At 34.5% G+C, this 16,240-nt stretch overlaps 1 protein-coding gene across 9 annotated transcripts in view; it reads right to left on the bottom strand.

Annotated features, from left to right (window-relative positions):
- The window catches only part of LOC150092408 (FK506-binding protein 15-like), a 398,069-nt gene that overhangs the window by 60,285 nt on the left and 321,544 nt on the right, over positions 1-16,240 (bottom strand). For all 9 annotated transcript variants that reach the window (XM_090415127.1, XM_090415130.1, XM_090415126.1 and 6 more), the window contains 2 exons: positions 11,128-11,194; positions 2,387-2,605 (listed from right to left, as the gene is read on the bottom strand). In XM_090415127.1, the coding sequence (XP_090271253.1) occupies positions 2,387-2,605; positions 11,128-11,194 (286 nt within the window). The remainder of the gene's footprint in view (positions 1-2,386; positions 2,606-11,127; positions 11,195-16,240) is intronic.

Raw genomic sequence — 16,240 nt, 5'->3', positions numbered from 1 at the left:
ATCTTTGAAAAGCATAGAAAGAATGTCAGCAACACAAATGAGCAGTATGTGGATGTGCTTAAGATGTTTTGAATGAAATGGCATCACTTTATCCCTCACTTTTGGATAAATTCTGATTATAGCAGGATGGTGCTTCAACCACACATATTGTTATTTTCCTCTTATTCTTCTTTCTTACTTTATTTTATTTTATACTGTTAACTTAATTTTCTTATATGTTCTGTATACTGTTCATTCTTATCACTATCTTGTTGTACTCATCTTTTGTTCCCGTATACAACCTTCTAAAATTTAGACATGCTACACTTATTCTACTCTCTACTAAATTCTTTCCCCTTTATTAACAAACAGTCCTATTGGCCTCTCTATAGTTTAACTACACAACATTCTGAAAGAGTACACCTGATAAGCATTAACAAAATTTATATTATAACTGTGCCAGCTAATACCTAGGATAGATGGGACTCTTACCGGATGGCTCTCTCAGAATGATACATGATGATTAGACTAAAATAAACTTTGTATCTCCATTCATTAATCTCTTTCATACAGTTGTGGCTCGCTTTGTTTATTCATACATGTGGGTTCATCTCGCTAAGTTCGTCTATATTTTATGAGTGGCTGTTTGAATTCATAAATTAAGAATCAGGTCAGGCAGGTCTACTTAAAAGAACAAGTTTAATAAATTGAGAAATTATACAAGCAAGCATTACTAACATATTATCTGAAACATTCTCAAGTAAGGTCCTAGGTTCAATACTAATTTAACTAAACACACAAATAAACTTGCTTAGACCACTAATAGAAGTAACTTAACATTATTTCTTTGGCAACTATCACTCTTTCTACACTCACGTAGTCATTAATTATATTACTTTACACATTACTATTAACTCATACAGAAATAAAACTGGCCTTATTGGACAGACAATTCTTAAATAAATGGGCCTGAGTCAAATCTTAGATAGTTCTTAGAGTTCCATAATATTAGTCCATTTCACAAATTTTCTTAGGGGATCACTTTCTTTTATAACTGGAATTCACAATACAAAAGTCTACTTTACTGTCCCTGATTAGATGCTATGTCTTTCTTCTTGCCTTGTCTGGTCATCAAGGCTTTCTCGCTCTGCTTTCCATCTTATCAGATAGGAAGCTCTGCTTTCCATCAGCTATACAGATAGAATCTTGACAGGAAAGAAAGGATATGGTACAGGAATATCGTCAGATCGGACGGCATCTGCTTGGTTCCTCCGTCGCATGACAACGCACAGCTATCCTAGTCCAAGGAAATAGCTTGGCCCATTTCAAATGCTGCGACAGATGAACCAATGCCTTCCACGGCCAGCCAGGAACTTCTCCAACGGAGCGGACTGGACCTATGTCCGAGAGGGGTCAGGAACCAGAAACCCCAAAAAAGCCATGAATGGGGTTTGCATGGCCTTTTTGTTTTCTTTCTCTTCTTGGCCATCGTGATGCCCGCCAACGCGGTCACGTGGATTTACATCATTGTATTCAGCTCCCTCTATTACATCGCACGTGCACTTGTTTTGCTCTTCTTGGAAAGTGCTTTAGTTTCTTTTTCCAGTAACTACCTTCCCCCCTTTTTGTATGCGTAACACAGGACGGTTAAAGGTGACCCTTGAACTCTGGCTCACAGGCTTAGCTACTTTAGTATGAAATGGGGTTCTTAAATAAATTTAACAGTTTACATTGATTTCTATATCTGGCCCACATGCATTACAGATTATGTCTAACAAACATTTTTATACAATTTTGTACAATTTCTTGCTCTTAAATTTGATTTATATACATAAGTTATCTTTTTAATCTACTGCCAACATTCCACATTCTCTGCCTAAGTTAAATTAAAGTTGTGTCCTGAATAATACGTGTTAAAGCATTTCTTAGTTTATTCAAGACACAACAATATCACTTACAGCTAAATAATGGTAGTCAAAATGCTTTGGGAGGCTGGTGATCTGTTTTGAGACAGAATTTGAATTGGCTCTCTACAGCCACAAGGTTGCAACTAAAATATGTGATCAGAGACAAAAATCTGATAAATTCCAAGGGCTGTATGTAAGAGTGTAATGCAACATTTAACCATGAGGCTGCAAAAACATACAGAATTAAATGGGATCATCTTGAATGTGCTGTATCTGTAGAAGAAAAGGAAAGTATAGGATGGTATAGTTTTTAAAAATTGTCAAAATCTTATAACATATCCAGTTTTCACTGAATTTGAATTAAAAAAGTCTGTCTGATTTTTGAATTGTTATTTTTTGGTCCCTTTTTGAGTCACCTGTATATATCAAAAAATTAAAAAAGTAATACTTAAATAGCAGATATGATATATCTATGTGTTAATTTTTATTTTCTTGCTTACCCTTGGTTGCATTTTCACCATAATTTACTTCTGGATGATTTATAGTTTTAGTATCTACTCTTTCAACACATTTTTCTGCTTCTGCAGACAGTTGCATTTTATCCTGCACTTTGCTTTCTTTATCTTCTGATATTTTCTCTTCATGATCATCTCTTGAAACAGGAATGGTTTCCTTAAGGCTAGATGATTTATCTTCTAAGTTACTTGTATTCTTATAATCTACAAATGTTAAAAATGTAAAAAAAAATATATATATATATTTTTTGTATATATTTTGGCAAAGGATTCAGCAATTTTTTTTTTTGAATAAAAGCTTTGTGTAATATGTACACTAACTACCAATAATTGTCTGGACACCTCTGTTATTTGAAGTTATGGAACATTCCAGGTTTATTAATAACATAAAAACCAGTATTTTTCAGTAAGGAAATACCATGAGTAGACATATTAATTAAAACTATAATAACGGAATTAACTCACATAAAATATTATTAATTAGTAGAATTTTCACCTGAGTATCACATGCACCTTCAGTACATGTATAAAGCTAATTAAACAATAACTGACAATTCCAAAAAGCACCACCTAAGTAGCTAATGTAAGATAACTAAAAAAAGTCAATAAATTTCCTTATTTAAAAAAAAAAAAAAAAAAAAAAAAAAAAAAAAAAAAAAAAAAAAAAAACAGATAAATAAATCAATAAATTACATATCTACCCTATAATATAAAATGATAAGCTTTTTTTGTAATGTTTTTGTGTCATGTTTTTTGTCAAGTTATTTATTTGAAATGTTTTGAAACTCGGTGAATAAAGTCTTCAAAATTCGAGTCATCAGAATTCAAGGAGAACCGGGCTATCAGACTGGAACTCGGGGGGAGGGGGGGGGGACACCATAGGTGCAAGAAGCCCCCTTTCGAGTCATCAGAATTCAAGGAGAACCAACCTACCAGTCTGGAACTCGGGGGCGCTGTAGGCGTCAGGGGGGGTGGGGTGGAGCCCCCCTGACGCCTACAGCGCCCCCGAGTTTACTCTTCTAATACTTAGCAATATGACATCACGTGGCTCGTTCTATGTGTGAATGATCAATTGTTCGTATTCCACTTTGTTTTTTAAAACCTATTCCTATGTAGCCACTGAAGATGGTCTGTAATATTTAGACTGAAATATTTGGCAAATTAAACATTATTCTTGTGTATATATTTCTAAATAGATTAAGTTTAGCATATACAAGCATGGATTAATCAAACGTTTTAAGGGAACATGCATGCCACACATATTCCTAAATATATAAATCATTAAAACATATAGAAAAAGTATAGAATTTATTTAAAAAACCTTAATATATTTCACTTAATGTAACATGGGCATTGTAGGGAGAAAGCAGAGATTATTGTTAACTATATTCAAAACATGAACCATTAAGCGCCTCCATAGCGCAATTGAAAGAACGACGGTACATTGCACCCTTCGATTGGAATAGGCCTAAGTTCGATTCTCGTCAAGACGGGAGGAATCTTTATCTGGACTATTTCAATCGAAGGTGAGTTAGCCGATCTCATATGGAGGTAGCATGGTTTTTTCTCCCGGAAACTCGGGTTTTTCATCCCACACACAGACAAATCGGCCCTTCAGAACACATGCAATTTACAGACAAAAAATACTAGTTGTGGTGGCCGGTAGATGGCATTGATGGAGATGATTCATAGTAGAGGTTCGGTGTAGTGGTTGAGACAGCTGTAGGTGTCCTCCCGTGATGAGTCTTTGGACTCCTTGAAGGTGTCAGGAATAATAATAAGAAGAAGAATGAGTCACATAGCAAATTTTTACTAGCTTATGTCTCAGTCACAGCTGAATTTACAGGAATGCACTGTTAAAGATCAAAGGAACAATTATAAAAGTTTCTGAAATTAAATTTAAATAATCTAAAAAAAATTATGAATAGTTAATGGTAATCACTTTCCAGTTGAAACTGGCATATACAGCCAGAACAATTAAGTTTCAGATGATGTCATAGTCTTGCACAAGCTTCAAGGCAGAAAAAATCAACTTTGAATCTGCTGGAATTAAGAACCTTCATCTGATTTAAAAGAGCTCTGTGTCTAATATCAGTAGCATAGGAAATAAGTCAGACTTGTTGGATTCCTAAAATGCAATATAGTCTTGATGTTCTTGGAGTCTAATCAAAGTAGAGCAGCTACTCTGTTTAAAGTAACAAAGCAGACATGAATAGGATACTTGATAGCGCTTGGTAAGGAGAGAGGTGATAATGTACCCTTTGTGGATGGTAAGAAAGATTTCCAATGAGTTGAAGATGACGAGAAAGATGTTTATTATGATAGTATGTGGGAGAGCTAATACAGTCTACTACTGAGCACAGTGGATAGATATCTGTTTGGACTTCGGGAAGATCATAGAGACGTGGCAGATCGGAATGATGAATTTATAACTTCTCAGCAGTAGTAGCACCCTAAGATTATATACTGTCCAATAATTTATTTAATTTATTAATTTGACTCTTAGTTGAGTTCCTGCTGTTTCTGTTGGGTCACTATAAGCTGACCTATACTACAATAAGATATTAATTTTATGATTATACTCTGTGTTATCCATTACAACAGTAGCATTACTCTAATCAGCCTTTGTGATGACAACACTTGTGTTTTGATGTAGGGAGCAATGAGCTAGTACTTCTGAGAAGGGTATATTCAAAGGGGGGGGGGTTTGCCTTGTGTAAAGTTTGGGAAATTTCAAAACACAATTTGATTAATATGCATAACTCTCTGATGCGTCCTCAAGGGCTCACTTCAGTGAATACGGGAGCAGCAAATCCAAGGCGCCTGATGCTGGACCGTGCCTTAATTCATGTAATATACATCTGTATATTATCTGTAGACTGGTCCCTACTCTTCTTTCTTTCTTTCTGGTTGTTTCCTCTTGCTCCCCCCCCCCCCCCAATGCTATTAGAGTAGTTGAGGGCTAGGGGGTGAATCTTTCCTATGATACTATGTTCTTTCTATCTCACGCAGTGGGAGTCTGCTTTCCCTCCCAAAAGGCAGATTTGGAGGCCTTAAGGTGGCAGCCACCAAACTCACCAACCAAAAAACCACCAACCTCACCCTGCAAAAGGTTGGTAGCCTATCCAGGGGAAATTTACAATTACTCGCAAAGCTCTGAAGAAGAAAAATAGGATGGATTTCATCGGAACTGACCTGGCTAATGGACAGGGACTTCTCTTTGAGAAATTAAAAATAGCAACTTGGAATGTCAGTGGAATCACACACAGAATTGATGAGCTAAACAGAGAACTAAAAAATAGAAACAAACACTGAAACAGTAGCAATAACTGAGACAAAAAAGAAAAAGAAGGGATCTCAGATTCTGGAAGATTATGTCATGATTTTCTCCGGAATTCCAGAAGACAAATGGGCTTCATCTGGGGCTGCAATTTGGATTAATAAAAAAATAGAAAAACAAAATTTTGGATTATACTTGGGTATCAGACAGAATAATCAAAGTTAGAATGAAAATTATGAATCAAACATTCAATATTTTCGGAATTTATGCACCAGTAGATGGAAAAGAGGAAGAGACAAGAATTTTACAGAAAACTTCAGGAATGTATTGATGAAACAAATAAAAATGAACCAATACTATTGATCGGAGATTTCAATGCTAGAGTGGGAAATAACCCAATAACAGGATGCATTGGGTCAGAGGGAGAATCAGTAATCAATAATAATGGAATTTTATTAAGAGACTTCTGCATAATTAAAAGTCTAAAAATCAGCATTACTTTCTTCAGGCATAAAAATATACATAAGTACACACGTTGCAAGCAAGAGGAACTAAATCAATAATATATTACATTATTATTAACAACAAATTAAATAATAATATCAAAGATACAAGGGTTTTTAGAGGAAGCGAAATTGATAGTGATCACATATCAGTTGAAAGCAGACTCGAATTCATAAAAAGAACCACATACTTCAAAAGAAAAAAAAGAAAATGAACCAACATCTAATAAACAGTTTAAAATTCACCTCCTAAAACAGGAGAGTATCAGAAACTTTTATAAAAGCACAAATTCACATGGAGAGAAGAAGCAAGGAATAAATAAAGTCTTATTAACTATGTTATTGCTGAAAGTGATGTTTTCTTCCCGGTGGTGAAGGACACCAGAGTGTACACAGGATTTGAAATTGGAAGCGATCACTATTTAGTCTTGAGCAGGATAAAATTGAATTTCATATTGAAAAGAATAACATGTAAGAAAGTTTTAAAGCGAATAAAAGTCGAGCAGCTCTCAGATGTGAACTGTAGACTAAATTATACAAAGATTATTGAAGAAAAAATGAAAGAGTTTGAGAACAGGAACCAAATCTTGGATATTCAGAGGCAAGCCTTGAAGAAAACCCTAATTGATTAAGCTAGAGAGGCATGTGGTGAAGTTGTCTGCAAGGATAGAAAAATCAGAACTGCATGGTGGACACAGGAAGTTAAAGAGGCAGTGAAGGAAAAGAAGAAAGCATATCAAAAGTTCTTGACAAATAAGTCAGCTTGTGCTCTTAGAGAATACAGAGACAAATGAAACGAAACACTGTGTAAAACTAGCTAAACAAAAGTCATGGGAGGACTTTGGCAAGAACATAGAAAATAAATATCAAGAAGGTGGTAAGATATTCTGGAGGTTGTTGAAGAAGCTTGGAAATGGAGGAAAGAGTGCTGTAAAAGGAGTTAGGGATGATAAAGGTGACATGAAAACAGGAGAAAAAGATATCATTGAAGTATGGAGTAATTACTTCAAAAAATTGCTAAATGGAACAAGCAGTGATTGCACAGTGATAAAAAACACTCAACAGGCATACAGTCAGGAATACATATCCATACTTGAAGTAGAAAAAGCCATCAAAGGCTTGAAATGTGGAAAGGCAGCAGGAGTAGATGATATTCGACCAGAAATGCTCAAGTATGGTGGCATAAAAGTCTTACAGTGGCTGCACTACATAGTTCAGAAAGCCTGGACAGAGGGACGAATTCCCGATGATTGGAGTAGAGCTCTAATAGTACCCATATATAAAAAAGGGAAATAAAAGTAAATGTGAGAATTACAGAGGTATTTCCCTACTGAATGTTCCTGGCAAGATGTATGCAAGTATACTTGATAAACAGTTCAGAAGAATTGTGGAAGAAAAGCTTGATGAAGAACAAGCTGGATTCAGGTCAAATAATGGCTGTCAGGATCAGATCTTCACTTTATGACAAATAGTCGAGAAATCATGGGAATATAACGAGGATCTGTATTTAAGTTTTGTTGATCTGGAAAAGGCATATGACAAGGTGCCAAGAGAGAAGCTATTCCATATGCAATTATATAGTGTCAATGGGGCATTATATCAAGCAATACTTAGTCTTTATTTGAGTTGCAAGTCAGCTGTTAGAATTGAAGTACAGGAAGATGGTTTAATGTTAAATCTGGTGTGAGACAAGGATGTACATTATCCTCTCTATGGTATGAAGGTCAGCAACAAAAAGACAAAGACAATGAAAATAGGTAGAATCGTTGAAAATATCAACTGTGTTTTGAATGGGGAACCTGTGGAACAAGTAAAACATTTCAGCTACTTAGGCATGATTTTTACTGAAGATGGTAAATTAAATATGAAATAGACAACAGAATCAACAAAGCTGGTATGGTAGGAAGTCAATTGAATAAATTCATTTATTCAATTGACTTTTTAGTGTTCCAACTAATTGAGAAATTAGTTGGAACACTAAATTAGCTGGATACAAGATAGTGTTCAAACCAGTTTTAACTTATGGATCTGAGAGCTTGGTCAGAAGTAAAACACTTGACCAAAGACTAGAGACTGCAGATATGAGAGTCCTGAGAAAGATTAGAGGTGTGAACAGATGGCATCAATGGCAATATCATATTAAAAACGAGAATATTAGGAAAGAATTTGACATTGTCAGCATCCAGGAATGCGTTAACAGAGCTAATCTCAGGTGGTATGGTCACTTGAATGGGCGAGGAAAGATTAGCAAAACAAGTGTTCTCTGCCAGGTTGGCAGGAAAACGATCTGGAGGAAGACCAAGATAGAGGTGAATTGATAAGGTACAAAGTGTCTTAGACGATAGAAATATAAGATATGATAATGTTGGAGTCTTGACAAGTAACAGATTGATTTGGAGAAAAATTGTAGATAGGAAGTTAGTAACAATGTAAATTTTTCATGTAGTACTGTCATATCTTGTACACCCCTTGAGGGTACATGTCAGGAATTTGATGATGATGAACTAAGATTACATAATATGACCTCTAAACCATCTCTCAAATTTGGAAATGAAATTTGGATTCTAAAACAAAGAAACAAACAAAGACTAGAAGCAGCACAGATGAAGTTTCTAAGACCTCTCCTGGGACTCACTAGGTTGGATAAAAAAGAAAAATACAGAAATAAGAGAACGATGAAATACAAAAAACATCATACAAGAAATAGAAGAATATCAGCAGAATTGGCTACACCACATAGAAAGGATGAATAACAATAGGATTCTCAAATTAGCATATGAATATAAACCTACACGAAGAAGAGACTGTGGACGTCCAAGATTAAGGTGAAAAGATCAACTTTATCTGCAGAGCAGGAACAGGACATAAAAAGCCTATACCTGAATTGCTCAGATGACGATGAACTCTCTGATGCCTTTTTCCACTCCTACCATGATATTCAAGAAAGGTCAACATACACACACACATTGAAGAAACAAGGCAAAATCTGGACCTTTAGGCAGAGTACTTAGTTCCTCATTTGTGAGTGGGCTGTTTATTACATTTATAACCCACTTATTATGAATTGTTTCAGGTATCAGTTGAGTGTTGTGATGGTTCTATGTTTAAATACTTCAAACTTGTGAATCATTCTATGTTTATGATTTAAATGTACTTGTTTGGCCAAGGATAGTGAAATACTAAAAATTAACTCAAAATGGCCTTGACTAAGGATGTTTTAAAGAATTTTTGAGATCGAGAAGCTGAGCATTATTTAAGAAATATTTCTTAGTTTCATGTATTTGATTTATTAACAGGGACTTACTGGTTTTTTTGATAAATAAACTCTTCCATTAAATTTTCTCCAACTTGTACTTGGTTTTGTTGCTGTCTTTGCAGTGTGGTCTCAGACAAACAAAATCGCTACAATTACCAGATAATATTAACTCTTTGTACTTACATATATAAAGTTAACCATTGAATATGAATCCAACAACAGGCTTCCTTTGTTTGGATATACTTAATAATCCAAGATCCTACAGGTCATATTGAATTATTGATGTATCAAATACCAGCCTCTATGTGCAAGAATTCTTGTGATCTGATATTCTGATTCCCTTCTTTTCTTTCTGTTAGATGAATTAAATAAAATAAGAATCATTCTGATGACTAATGGTTACAATGAAGCTATTCAGGAAATTCTTGACAGTTATCATCCCTCAAGCAGACTACAATGTGACGTGAGAAGACTTTCCATACCCTACCTTAAAAGAATGTCTGAAATAAATAGCATGGATTCTTTCCAAATTCAATATATATACTTCCTTCAAACCATCTTAGAAACTGTTTTCTTTCTATTCCCAAAGGATATATAAGGATATATTACCACTTTTCTCCTTACCAGTTGTCTATCAAGTACCTTGTTCGTGTCAGCTTTGTTACTTTGGACAGACCGACTGCTCTACGTTGATTGGATTCCAAGAACATCAAGACTATATTGCATTTTTAGGAATCCAACAAATGTGACTTATTTCCTATGCCACTGATACTAGACAAGAGTTCTTTAGAATCAGATGAAGATGCTTCATTCCAGCTAAACTTTAAATTTGATCATCTTTTCCTATTGAAACATGTGAAACACTACAAAATCATCTGAAACTTCAATCCCTCTGACTATATGCCAATTTCAATTGGAAAGTGATCATTAATTGTTCATAATTTTTTTAAGTTATTTCAATTTAATTGCAGAAACTTTTACAATTGTTCCTTTGATCTCTTATAGTGCATTCATGTCAACTCAGCTGCAAGTAGGACATGAGCTAGTAAGCACATACTATGTGACCCATTCTTATGATGCATCTTTTGAATGTAGTCACCAATCATCTCTTCTTTCTCACTGACAATGTCCGCGCTACATTGGATGAAATATATTGGAATTTTTTAAATAAGTACTATATTTTTTTTTCATGTTTGAGCCTGTATTTCTAGATGTATTTAGAAATATGCATGGTTTAAGCTAAATATTAAACATAGAATATTGAATTAAGCTAAGCATACAATACACTGGTATGAATTCAGTGACACATATAAATATGCAAATATGGATAAAGCTTAGAATAGAATATACAAATACGGATTACACCAGACATATAAGATATGCAGATGTGTAAATGGCAAAAGTGATTAGGAAATCTGCAGTAACTCAAAAATATTTTAAGAAGGTGGACATCTATATGAAGTGATATTCTCTTGGAAAAGTACAAAATACAGAGGTTCAGTAGGAAAAATACATTCACTTTCTACAAAAGTAAATTTCTTGCTTGACAGAAAGGTCTGAGTCATGTTTAACCATTATTACATTTATGTAAACAGAGCTTGACAGACCACATCAAACTTTTCACAGACCATAACCTGGGAAACACTGGTACAAACAATTTAATATTGAGAAAAAATAAAAATCCCACCTGTGTCTGTTTCATCAGTAACTGATGGCATCTGCTGTCGACCTTGTAATAACTGCAGGGTAATTGTCTGAAAACAGGAAAAACATATTTCTAAGTTCATATGATTTAATATTTGTTTCGTAAACTATACACAAACTACAATTAAGTGACTGATTACTAATGGCATCTTACAATTCTTTTGAAATCATTTAATCATACTTAGTGTTGTGAGAGCCTGAAATCAATAGAAAGAGTCATGATCCTATTCGTAATCACCCATTTCATATTTATGCACTGGGCTATTTCATTATTTTAGTAATGTTAATGTCATCCTTATTAGCTATGACAGTCAGCTGACAACAGGTTATTATGTGTGCAATAAACCATGTATGCATACTGCCTGTCAGTAACATTTTCAAGAAATAACTGGAGTTAAAGCACATTATGATAAAAATTTGAAGCATTATCAGGGAAGGAAAACTTCTTTAACACGTTCGCTGCCACGCTACTTCGGCATAGTCTGTTCCCGACGGTAAGCGTCATACGAGTATACTCGTAGTTGGCTTGTGCAGAGCATATACCATCTATGAGAATACACAGTTTTGATGCTAGCTCCACAAGCCAAGCATTTTCACTTCTTCAAGGTCAGTACAGTAATCTCATTGCCAGTGATAAGCGTCATACGAGTATACTCGTAGCTGGCTTGTGTGGCTGGTTTACCAACTACGAGTATACTCGTAGTTGGCAGCGAACGTGTTAACAAGAAGTTAAAGATATGAGAGAACTGCTGGAAGAGTAAAAAGAAAAATGTGAGAGTAAAGACTATGAGAGTCTGCTGCCACAATATGAGAGAAATGAATTGAGAAGGGCCATGATTGTTAATGAATCAACAGGATGAGAGCATACAAAAAATTACTGACAATTATTAACAAATGAGAAGTGTCTAGGTGACACTGCAGGGAGAATGAAAGAGAAAGGGAGCAGGTAGAGTATGAAAGAACAAGAAAATGAGAGTGAAGACAGCGCATCATATGGAGTTTCTATAAGAGGTGTGTTTTGTAAGGACATGATGAAAAAAATGTTTCCCAGGTACAAAAATCAAGGATATCAGTGAATATGTTTGTTTGTAAAGGCAGGAAGTAAAAGAGTTGTTTTGGCAGACACAAATGATTTGAAAGTAGAAATATGTAATCAGAGAAGATATGAGAGAACTAGTAATAATATTTTTGGTTTACAGATCAAGTGTTGATCAATTTTATTAATCTGCAAACCAAAAATATTATTACTAATTCTCATGATCAAGAAAATACACCTTCATTATGAATATGAGAGAACTGCTGGAAGAAGTAAAAAGAAAAATGTGAGAGTAAAGAGTAAAATGTATGCTTTTGAATATATTTAAATAAATTATGTTCTGGACCTTTTTGACCAGACCTTATAGATACTTTTTTTTTCTTTTTCTTTTTTTCAAACTTATCTTCTCAAAATGTAAGAGAGCTTTTTACTAGATATTATTGCTATGGTATATTCCCTTTTCATCTCCTGATATGACTCTATATTGATCTTTGAATTTCTAATCCTTCCACCTTTGGCATGCACAGTACATTTGGGTGTCTTAATTTTGCAATTTCTATTTTCATGTGCATGTCAAATTGGCATCAGTGGCAGAGCCATAACAAGCAATCTGAGTATATGAACATATTTCTGGCATGTCAAACATGCATAAAGGATTCAGGATATAGAACCTGACAGAACAGTTTAGTTGCCCTGCTTTTCCTGATGGTAGGGGTTTTGGTGTGTTAAATATAAAGAAGATATGTTAAAGATGCCAAGCTATTTTAAACCTGGTTTTACTCCATTTCCCAAGTAAGCAAAGTAAGCAAGATATTCCTGGTTAGTACAGAATATCATTCCTATGCATCTTTTAATTCAGAAATGAGTTTGTGGAATGGTATGAGAGGGAGTGACTGGGTGACAGGCTCCAATGACTAGTTTCATACTTGGTTTCTCTACATATCTTGAAGAAATATGTCCTGTCTATATGGATTACATGAAAAGCAATCCTTTTAGATGTAAACTAAAATAAGCACATATCAAACAAAACCTCTAAACAAATTAGGCATGTAAAAAAAGTTTATATATATATATATATATATATATATCAAGAAATTTTAGACTGTTCAAAGGTATGGTACAAAGAGATCAAAATATCACAGAATTATATGTTCCTTTTAATGTGAAAATTAGCAATTGCAGAAAATATGATAATTACAGACAACAATATCCACTTAATTCAAACCTAATTTCTACTGGCTTCATTCATATGATGGAGTGAGGAATATCTGGATAAGCTATTCTCAAAGGAGTTAACCTATACAAGGTTCCTGAAATCTTATATCCAGCGCTTAGAGCAACAGTTCAGCAAGACTTAACTAAACTGGATAAAACTCCTCTGCCAATACTATTTTAAAGTAATAATTCTAACTATGAAAAGAATGTCATTGCCTTAGAGAAGCCAGAAGCCCTTCTCACTAAGACAAATTCGCTGGCTTGATTGGCCAAGAGGTTAGAATATCCACTCTTCAAACCACCAGGATACAGGCTTGAATCCAGCCCCAAGACAGATGTTTGTGATTGTCCTTAGTGAGAGATGAATTTAATCACTTAGCATGAGACCACTGTGCAACTTACTGGAAGTCTGAAGTGACTCGAAAAAGTTCCAAGCTTGGGTCTAAAGCTGAGTTCATGCAAAAATAAAATTAAACAAACAAAAAAAATCTTAGCCCACCTGCAGTACTAATGTACTATAGGTTTATAACCTTTTGTGGGTGCGAGTCACATTTAAAAAAGTGATTCTGCCTTCGGACCTGATTTTTCTTTTTTGCTCATGACTTTCAGAATTTTCTTCTTTCTACATAGTTCTCAATTTACTACAGGTATGCAAACAAAACAAAGCAGATGTTTTCACCCACTCCATAGGCAAAATTTTAAATTAACTTAATTCAATTTGATAACTTTTTATAATGGTTAAGGTAAGAATGACTGAATTATTAGCTTCATTAACTTGTTTGTTTATTCATAAAATCTTGGACATAGAGTCCATCTTGGATTATATTATATATAGAGAATAGCATACTTTAGCTACTATTATGCCATTATAATATTTACTTTCCATCATCATGCATATCAAGGATTTAGGCCTAGCATGGCCTGTTCCGGCCTTAGAAGTCATCGTTAAATCGTTTAAGAGGACGTCCTGGTTTTCTTTTTCCTAATGGCTTGTATTTTAAGGCTTGTTTTGGTAATCTTTCTGTTTTCATTCTTTGAACGTGTTCCATCCATTTATGTTTATATTTTTTAATTTTTTCTATTACAGGTTCTTGGTTTAATTCTTTCATAATTTCTTCATTTCTTTTGTGATCAAATAGGGAATACTTTGCAGTTTTTCTCATAAACTTAATTTCTGCTGTTGTTAATCTTTGTTTGTCTTTTTGTTTTATTCTCCAGATTTCGCTTCCATACAGTTTGGTTTAAATATAGAATTAATTACACTTGTTATTTTTAAATATTTTGTAATTTTTACATTTATATCTTTTTCATTTTCATATGTGATCATACATCCTAGGTAGTTAAATGAATTCGATTGTTCTAAGATCTTGTTATCTATTACTATTTTAGTTCTTGTTGGATCTTGTCCTTTAAAGGCCATAGTTTTTGATTTTTCTGTTGATAATATCAACAGAAATTTCCCTCGTGTAGTCTGTTGACTACCAGAGGGAAAACATTTCACCAGAATATCCAGGAAAGGAAGCGATTTCTGATTTTTAATTTCAGTGGTAAACTGTATGTGCTCATGTTGTTTGTTCAGGTGGCTATGGAATGTGTTTAATGTTTGGCAGCCATGTGGCCAAGTTCAAGTTTTCGAGCAAGCTCCGACTAAGCAATTTTTCTGCTTTTAATGACCACCATCCATACTGGTTTGTTCTAATTTATACGTTTAGTTATATAAGTAAAATTTTTTTTGTGTAATATATGATATTACACAAAATAATAACAGGATTAACAATATACAGGGTGTTCGGGATAAATTTGACAGTTTCGTAAGGAAAAAGAAAATCTTCTTTGTATCTATTAAATTTAATGAATTGACAAAAAAACATTACAGGCAGAGTTAATTACAATACTATCAACAAGATTTACTCAAAATAACCACCATTAGCATCGATCACAGCTTCAATTCTGCTTCGGAACCTCGAACAAGCTGATGCTACAGTCTCCCTGGGAAGGGCCGCAAAAACTGTTTTAATTTTATCCATTAACTGGGCTTTTGTATTACTGGAAGTGCGATTGGTGTCTTTTTCAACTGCGCCCCATACAAAATAATCCATGGGGTTAAGGTCTGGGGAGTTTGGAGGCCAAACATTTGGACTGGTGAAGTCGTAGAAATTTTCAGACAACCATTTTTGACTTTTCCCAGAGGTGTGGCAAGGGGCCGAATCCTGCTGCCATACATACGGCCTACCATTGGCTACCCTTGTTATCCAGGGCTTGACTACAGTTAGCAACTCCACGAACAAAGCCCGAATTCCAATGCCAGGGTTCTTCAACACCTGTTCCTGCAGATTTGCGAGGAATTCTGCTGTACGAACGCAATCAGATCGTCTGCAAGGGATCTTTCTTCTTGCTACATCCTCGTAGTCACCATTGCAAGTCTCTAGTTCATGCCCGATTGTTTTTACTGTATTCAGGGAGCATTGGGCAGCAGTCGTAATATCCTTATTTTGATGGTGGGCACGAATCATCATGATACAAGTTATTCTCTTCCATGATTCAGGTGGGTTCCAGCTATCCATCCTTTCTGACATCTTGTATATGAATGAAGAAGGGTCCAAACTTTTAAATGAAGAGAAGTGTGTGTTAATACATGTAACTTACGGAAAAATATAATTAATTATAAATATGTCAAATTTATCCCGAACACCCTGTATATATATATATATATATATATATAGTTTTATGAAAAAAAAAAAAATTGAATGACTAGAACCGAGATTTAATTAAAAAGGTTTTAATATAAACACACTACTAGTTTCGGCCTGTAACAGCCTTCTTCAGGTGACATTATAAAAGAAAA

The sequence above is a fragment of the Typopeltis vanoorti genome, chromosome 26, assembly GCF_054136105.1.
Source record: "Typopeltis vanoorti isolate ZY-2024b chromosome 26, IOZ_Tvanoo_1.0, whole genome shotgun sequence".
NCBI classification, from domain to species: domain Eukaryota; kingdom Metazoa; phylum Arthropoda; class Arachnida; order Uropygi; family Thelyphonidae; genus Typopeltis; species Typopeltis vanoorti.
This window is presented reverse-complemented; position numbering and strand designations above follow the sequence as displayed.